The 8,496-nt window shown below is 31.6% G+C and overlaps 1 protein-coding gene and 1 pseudogene across 2 annotated transcripts; both read left to right on the top strand.

The window, feature by feature from the left end:
- The first annotated feature begins 337 nt into the window (after positions 1 to 337).
- BDCG_17702 lies at positions 338 to 426 on the top strand (annotated as a pseudogene). The gene has a single exon. The product of its transcript is annotated as a tRNA-OTHER (tRNA).
- A 7,133-nt stretch (positions 427 to 7,559) lies between these two features.
- Positions 7,560 to 8,147, top strand: BDCG_17701 (uncharacterized protein; the record flags this gene model as incomplete). The annotated part of the gene is made up of 2 exons (XM_045426782.1): positions 7,560 to 7,581; positions 7,651 to 8,147. 2 exons carry the CDS (start codon positions 7,560 to 7,562, stop codon positions 8,145 to 8,147), a joined length of 519 nt encoding a protein of 172 aa, XP_045282381.1.
- Between the last annotated feature and the right edge of the window lie 349 nt (positions 8,148 to 8,496).

Genomic DNA, 8,496 nt, shown 5'->3' with positions numbered 1-8,496 from the left:
CATCTTGATAAAGTGCTTACAACTCTGGCAGAGCATAAGCTCTATGTCAAATCAATTATTATTATTATTATTATTCTTCAATTATAGATGTATGCAGTCAGAGACTATGACATCTACCTGAGAACTTTAGTTCTCAGGGTTTTTTCTATGTCTGTAAAGTTAACTATTGTACATTCATCAATTTCAGATATGTAAAATCAGAAAATTCCAGCTCAGAATACAAAAACTGTTTACAAGTTGCAGTGTTTTAACATCTTTTGATACTTTGAAACCATTTGACAATATCATGACAAAAGAAAAGAGAGAAAGAACACAGACTCAAAGATAGACACATTAAGCCCCGGTGGCTGAATGGTTAATGCGGCCACCCGGTAGCACCTTGGCGTGGGAAACCAAGGTGTGTGGGTTCGAAACCCGCAGGGGATACATTAAATCCAGAACTCAAGCATCTCAGGTTTCTAATAAATACAGAGGTGTACAAATCGCTCCAATAAAATCGCTCTATGTTCCTGGGCTGGGAAGTTATTATCGCATGTATCTAATTGTCACTTCTTTGTATTTTCTATGTTCTTGTTATCTTGGCATGATCTCAACACCTGTATTTCCTCCTGTATAATCAACACTTGGCCTGTATTTAACATCACGCAAGGACTCATCATAAGCTCCGCTTGCATATGAGTATAATGAAAGAATAATAATAATAATAATAATAATAATAATAGACACATTAAATAGATAGATAGAGAGAAATTGAAAGAAAAAGATATAGAAAAAGATAAAGTAAAGAGAGACTATAACAAAATAAATTATTAAAAGAGAGTGTATAGCTGTTTTAACAGACTATATCTGATTGATTTCCTCCTCTTCATATTCAGATAATTCTGAATTTAGTCATTTTCTTGTAGCTGCTTGAGTTTCTGATAGAAAGTCTATTAAGTATTTAATTCCTGTCTCAGTTGAGAATAAGAATCTCATATTTAATTGATTTAGATCATACTTCTCTTTCAATCTGGCTCTGAGATTATTGTATAATGCACAGTGCATTATAATATGCTCAGAATTCTCATTTGTATTGCAGAATGAGCATTCTATTGAGTCAAATCTATCATCAAATCTTTGTATATAAGATTTGAAATAGCCATGTTCTAGTTTCAGCTGTATTATAGATGAGAATATTTTCTTTTTACATTTAATTACACAAGATTTTCACTTGAGTTTTGTTTCAAATCTTGAATAATGTACACTGTTCTTTTGTTTCTGCCAGCTTTCATTTCACTTGTCTAAACAAGATTCTTTTATTTTTCTCTTTATAAAAGATCAGAACACAATTTTTTGAATAGATCTGCTTAATTCTGTACTCTTTTTTGCAGCTGAATCAGCCAATTCATTGCCATGAATATTCATATAAGCAGGAACTCAGTGCAGATGAATTCTCAGCTTTGATATTCTTCTCTTTTGAATTTTTAAAACAGAGTTTAAGATCAGTTCAAGATTCATTTGATCATTATGAATCTGACTATTTCTAAGTCTTTTTAAAGCAGCTTGACTATCAGAGAATATTCATGTCTCTTTCAAACAATTTCCTCTTTTATAAGATTTTATTTCAATGAGTTTGAAAGCTTTTACTATTACAAATAGTTCAGCATCAAAGACTTCACATTCACAGTCTAGATTTCAGAAATCTGAGATAAAATTAATATTATCTTCAGTATAAGCAATGTCTGTGTCTAATCTATTCAAGTTCTCATTTTTTGAGTTATCTGAATAAATCAGAATAGAGTCTTTTATATTGATTGTAGAAATTCTCTTCAAATGCTGTTTATATTCTTTCTCTTTTGATAGTTCACTTATTTGTAAGTCTATAAGAGATTCAAGCTTTTTTCTCCAGGGAGATAACTTCTCATGATCAACTTTTTCAATATTTAAAAAAGAAAATTGATTTTTAATCAGAGAGCATAGTCTGTACAGTTGAGAAGACATTTTCTTTGAAGAATTATTTTCATTTCAATCAAGAAATCTATTTCAATTCAGTTCATTTTCAGAGCTAATTGATAGAAATGAAGAAGAGACTCTTTCTCTGATTATATAATTTAAGCTTATCTTTACAACTCTCAGAGCATAGTTCATACAGGTCTTTTCAAATCTAATAGCAGGAGAAGGAATTAAAGCTTCAATTTCCATTGCTTTAATAGGAGATGATTTGAATGCTCTCAGAATTCTTCTCAAGACTCTGTTTTACAGACTTTGAAAGAGTTCAGTGAAATTCCCTTGATTATTTCATCAAACTTGAACTTCATAATCAGCTACTGATGTAATACAGGCTATATATAACTGTCTCATAGCCTGAAAGAATAGACCCCTCTCTGTATTTGATAGTCTGATTATGTTGTTCAATAGTCTTTCTGTCTTGACAGTTCTTTGTTGAATGTGATATTTAAAATTCAACTTGAAGTTTAATCATACTTCTAATCATTTGACATTTACACTGGGTTTAATCTCTCTATTTAAAAGAGTTAGAGATAGTTCTTTCTCATTGAATCTGGAAAAGAAATGAATTAACTCAGTTTTATTTATATCAAATTGAATTTGATTGATATCTGCTCTAACAAAGATTTTCTTTACAGCTTCTTCAATTACTTTCAAATTCTCTTTGATAGTTTTTGAGCTGTAGACTAGACCAATATCATTCACATAACTCAGAGATCACACTATTCTCATATTTCTATTTTTGAATAGATATGCAGTGTATATTGCAAATAAAATGAGTGAGATTGAAGACCTCTGTGATACTTCTATTTTTATCTCAGTCTTGTCTTGTTTCATTCCATCAAAGAAGAGTTGTATAATTCTTTTAGACATAAAACAGTTAACTCATTTTATTAGAGAAAGTGACAGTTTTAATATCTTCAATGTCTGAATTAACTTTGACTTTGAAACATGATCAAATGCTTTTTTTATATCAATAAAAACTGCAGTTGAGACCAGACTGTCATGCTTTGCTATTTGAATATCATGAACAACTGAGAGAACAGTGTCAATTGCAGAACACTGTTTTCTACCTCTCATTTATTCACTGAATAAAAGAGAATCATCTATAGAGCTTATAAAAGATAGTTGAGTAGCTATTATCTTTTCTAAAACCTTTCCTAGACAGTTCAATAGAGATATTACTCTATATGACTTAGAAATTGAAGTTTTTCTATTAGATTTTGTAAGAATCACTTCAATGGCTTCTCTCCAGCATTCAGAATGATATTCATTTTTCAAGAGATTGAAAAAGAGCTCAAAATATTCATTCTTTAAGTAGGAATATGTATTTTGAATAATCAAGTGATTAATTGAATCAGGACCTGCAGCAGTTTTAACAGAACTTGAGAAGATAGCTGACTCTAATTCATCTTGTGTAAGATCAGATCATTCCCAGTCATTTTCATCAATGTAGTTAAGAAGTGATATATTCTCTTTCTCTGAATCTGAATCTGAATCTGGTGAGTTCTGAAAGAGAATTCTCATGAAAGCTTGACATTTTTCCTCAAAAGAGTTTACTGTATATGATTCATTCTGAAACTCATATTCTAGAGCTGGAAGTTTTGCTACACTTCTTGTTTTAGTATAGTTCAAAGCTTTAAAAACTTCCTTTTCTTGTACTTCTTCAAGAAATTTATTCCAGCAGTCTGTTTTAACTCTTTTAATATCTGAAAAATATTCATTTCTGACAGCTTTGAACTCTTTATCAGATATTACATCATTCTTTCAATCTCTTCTAGTAGTAGCGAATTCTTTCCTTTTAGATGAGATATTCTCATTTCATCAAGGTTTTGAATACTCAGAAGATTTTCTTTTTGAAATATTATCTCTAACACTTGTTAGAATAATAGATGTAATAAGCTTCACTCTATTCTCAAGCATTTCATTTGAGATATCTTGACCAGAATTTCAATATAGCTCATTCTGTCTTTCAGATTTTAACAGTTTTATACTCTCTTTAACTGCTTTTCAATCAGCTTTTTCAAAGTTATACTGATTAGAGAGAAGAGGATTTTCACTCATTTATTTTTCACTCAGTTCAATATTAAATTGAATAACCTCATGACCTGATTCTGATGTCTCATTTGAATTAATAAACCAGTTTACAAGTCTTCTTTTCATTAGATTTTATGACATGAATGTTAGATCTATAATAGACTTCTGTTTCATGCCTTTTCTAAAGAATGTTTGTTGATCAGACTTATTAACCAAATCTATTAAATGCTCAAAGATTCATTCAATCAGATTATCAGCTCTTACTGCTCTCTTGCATTCTGAATTTCATCAGAGATGATGTGCATTGAAATCTCCTGCAATTATAGAGTTTCTTGATGAAGTTATGTTCAGAAATCCTCTATCAATTATTCAGATATTGTTATTTTCCTTCAATGACTTTTCATTATAGATATTTATAAGCTGTATAGTATCAAACTCATTTTCTTTATCTATAATATCACTCACCAGAATATCAGGGTCAGACATGATATCAAATCTTAGATTAAATTGATATCTTGATCTCTTTCTTTCATAGATCACTACTCTTGACTTTATCTCAGACTTTTGAGGTAAAAAGCAGTAGTAGCTTGAATGAGAAATGACATATTTTTGCTCAGCATCAAAATTCGGCTCCTGAAGCAGTACAAAATCAACTTTTTATTCAAATGCAATTTGAAGACAAGAATAAATGCAATTTGAGTTTCTATTCATATTATTTTGAATAAATGTGATTTTTGAAGAGTTTTTAAACTTTTTTTATTGTTTTTGTTGTATATTCATACTAAAACATACTAAAAGAGAGTAGAGTAGAATCTAATCACTATCATCAGATAGTAGATTATAACTGTTCTGAAAAGTAGAAATCTCAACTGCTTGCATTATATCTAGTTTATCATCAGAGTCATTTCTCAATTCTCTAATCTTAACAGAAGTTTGAGAATTCAAATTCTGTTTACATTTCACTGAAGAATTAGAGTTTGAAGACTTAGATAATTGAGAGTTTCTTCTTTTTAAGCTTGCAGTTGTGAGTTTACTGACTTGACTATTCTCTTCAGTTCTAGATTTACTCTGAGCTTCATCTTTTCTCCAGTTCTTTTGAGTTCTTGAAGTAAACATACATTCTTTTGAGCTAGATGCATGTTTTTCTTTGCAATTAGAGCATTTAAGCAGAGTGTGTTGACATATTTCACCTCTTTTTGAGCATGTTTCACATTTATGCTCACTAGTTTTGTAATCTCTGGCACAGAATGCACATTTTGAGTCTCTAAAACAGGAGATTGCAAAGTGTTCATATCTTTGACAGTTTGAACACTGTGTTTGAGCTTTGAGATTCATTCTTGAGTCTTTGTATTCATGAACTCTCATTTTCAAACCTGCTACTCTTACTTCAGAGATCTTTGACTGTTTCATTATCTTTGTATATACTAGAACAGAGGCATTTCTTCTGCTTTGTCTGAACTCAATTGAATTTAGTCATACAGGCTTCTTTCTCAGTTGAATAGAGTTGTATTCTTCTAATTCATTTTTGAGAAGTAGCATTTCTTCTTCACAGTCAAAAATTTCAACTGAAATATCATGAAGAATGAATTTGCCTCACTTTTCATCTCTCTCAGATAGAATTGTTGTGTTTAACAAAGATTCTACTGCTGATTTCCAGAGATTCTCATTCTGAATAAGGAATTCAGCACTAAATTCAGGCATTGTAGTCAGAATGATGAAGTTTTCAAAGAAGAATGACTCAATTGAAGCTATAACTAGTTTTTAAACTTCAATATCAGTCATTAACTGAGAAAAGAACTGCTGATTGATTTCATTTCTAATTCTGAAAATAAGGTTTGAGTTTAGCTTATTTCTCTGCAATATATCCTGATTTGAGACTTTGAGAATAAGTCTTCTATCTCTGGAGATTTGAAGATTTTTCTCTTTTTACATTTTTTTCTTCACTCTTCTATCACTAGAAGTATGAGCAGTATTCTTCTCAGTTTTCTCAGAATTTTGAGCAGGTTTTGAGATAGCAGGTTTAGAGATAGCAGGTTTAGAGGCAGCAGATTCAGCTGCTTGAGCATATGTTTTCTTCTGATTTAAAGAAGAAGAAGAAGAAGAAGTAGAAAAGAAAGCAGAGTAAACTGAAGAGTCAGTGATTGTATTAGGAATTTTCAAAGTTTTTTGAACTGTGTTTGAAATTCCAAGTTTGAACTTGATCACTTTCTGTAGTTGTCTAGCCTGAGCATGAAGAATTAACAGAACTTCTTCATTCATCTCACTCAGACACTGCTTTTCAAGAATTTTACTTGCTTTTTCAAGTTTCTGTATTTCAAGAACTTGTTATTTCTCTATTTCTTCTTTCTTTCTTCACTTCAGAATTTCAATCTCAGGAATAGTATTTGAGAAAGCATCTTTTTTCACATCAACTGAGTGTACTTTTGAACTCATTGTTCTTACTCAATGAAAAGTTGATCAGACTAATTCAATTAAGATATTTATTAAACTCTTTTGAATTGAAAAGTTGGTCAGACTGTTTCAATTAAGAGATTTCTAAGTCTGTTTTCAATTGAAAAGTTGGTCAGACTATTTCAAAAGAAGAATAGCAGACTTTTGTGTATAAAACACCTGATTTTTTTCACACTAGTTCAGTAACTAGGTTAGATTTTTGAAGAGAATCTAATAAACTAAAATTGATTTTTAAGATAAATCAATAAAATCTTTACAATCTCTTTCTTGAAATACAGTGAGAAAAAGTATGATATCAATTGATAGTAAATCAGATGATATGACAGTTTTTAAGAGAAAAACTGACAAAAAATAAATCAATTTTTTGCAGAGAAATTGATTAAAACTATTCAATTTTATTCTAAATTATTCAATTCTTCTCACACAACAAGTGTGCAACTCAAATCAGTTAATAAAGAGTGTAAAAAAGAATTAAGTATTAATAAAAGCTCTTCAGCCACTGAAAAAGTAATTCTTACTTAAAAGAATATGAAATTATGACAGAAAACAACTCTGTTTTTAATTCTTTGTAAGAATATTGTGTAAAACTCAGAGAAAAACAGCTTACTTTTTCAAGAGAAGTAAAAAACTATTTCTAAGATCTTTTTTTTTTACATTAACTGCTGCAGAAGAATGAGATAGAAACTGCTAAGATATACACTACTGTATACCTTCTATCAAGACTTTCCCTCTTCAGAATCTTGATATTATAGAGAATATAAGTCTGTTTCTATATAATAATGTAAATATTGTCAGCGGAATGTAGAGAAACTGGTTATTTATATCTCAAAATAGAAGACTTTGTCAATGATTATATTAATATAGAGTTAATTCTCAAATTCAATAGAAACCTAGTGTTGCTGTTCTCAATCCCTTGCAGAATCTATTGAATATTGAGATATTAAAACTAGATTTAATATATCTCACTGTGCAGGGATCAAAGGCTCAGTCAGACCTTAGAGTATACTGATTTTATAGTTGTTGTGTCTGCCGATTATGTATCGAGCACAGTTGCTGAGGTATCTTTTTGTACTTTTCTGTCGGGGATGGGCCAGATTGAGAGGGGTGGTACGAGGGTGAGACTCGGTGTTGATGTCTAGATACACTGAAGACAGACCGCGGAGGGTTGCACTTCAGAAGTGGCCGTTGGTTATGTGCTTGATATTATCGCCGAGGTATCTTTTTGTATTTTTCTGCCGGGGATAGGCCAGATTAGGAAGGGCGGTACGAGGGTGGGACTTGGCGTTGGTGTTTTGGAACATCAAAGATGGACAGGGTTTTCGCGGAGGTCGCTCCTCAGATATCTCCACAACTACAGATCGGGGATCTTCCAAAATCAAGAAGATTGGTGCATATGGCTAGGTCTCTTCACCTTACAATTTGTATGGCAATTTGGCCCGGGGTTGTGGTGTGGTAGGGGAGAATGGGGGATAATCCCACGCAGGAGTTCCGAACGACGTCTGGTTCACGTTTGGCTGGATAACTCCACCACCACACGGGGTATGCGGTCGGCGATGGGGTCAAAATGCTCGTATGATCGAGGGCTTTTCGATGGATCTATCGGCGGGTTCTTATTCGAAAAATCGAGCGAGTTCGTGGTGGAGCGGTTGATGATAAAAAGTAATAATATTTAGTAATACTTTCTGATGTCAAATCAATTAAGTGTGTGTTTGAAATGAAAGAGTTAAAGTTTGTAGAACATGTAGTGAGTGATGACTGTATATGCCTTATCTCAGAGAAATTGAATGTTATAGTGAATTGACTGTGGCTGAGAAATGTATATTATGTACAACAGTTTCTTGAGTTGATCTCATACTATTGCAGGTTCATCAAGGATTTTGCATGAATATCTGCATCACTCTCAGATCTCTTAAGAGAAACAGATACAAATCTGTGAAAGAAGAAGTTTCATTCAATTATCTGAAATGCTGTGTGTGAAGAGGCTTTTCTCACACTGAGAGAATATGTAATAACATTCTCAGT

Source organism: Blastomyces dermatitidis (genome assembly GCF_000003525.1).
Source record: "Blastomyces dermatitidis ER-3 genomic scaffold supercont1.10, whole genome shotgun sequence".
Classification (NCBI taxonomy): domain Eukaryota; kingdom Fungi; phylum Ascomycota; class Eurotiomycetes; order Onygenales; family Ajellomycetaceae; genus Blastomyces; species Blastomyces dermatitidis.
The sequence above is the reverse complement of the archived record's forward strand: the minus strand, read 5'-3'. Positions and strand labels throughout refer to the sequence as shown.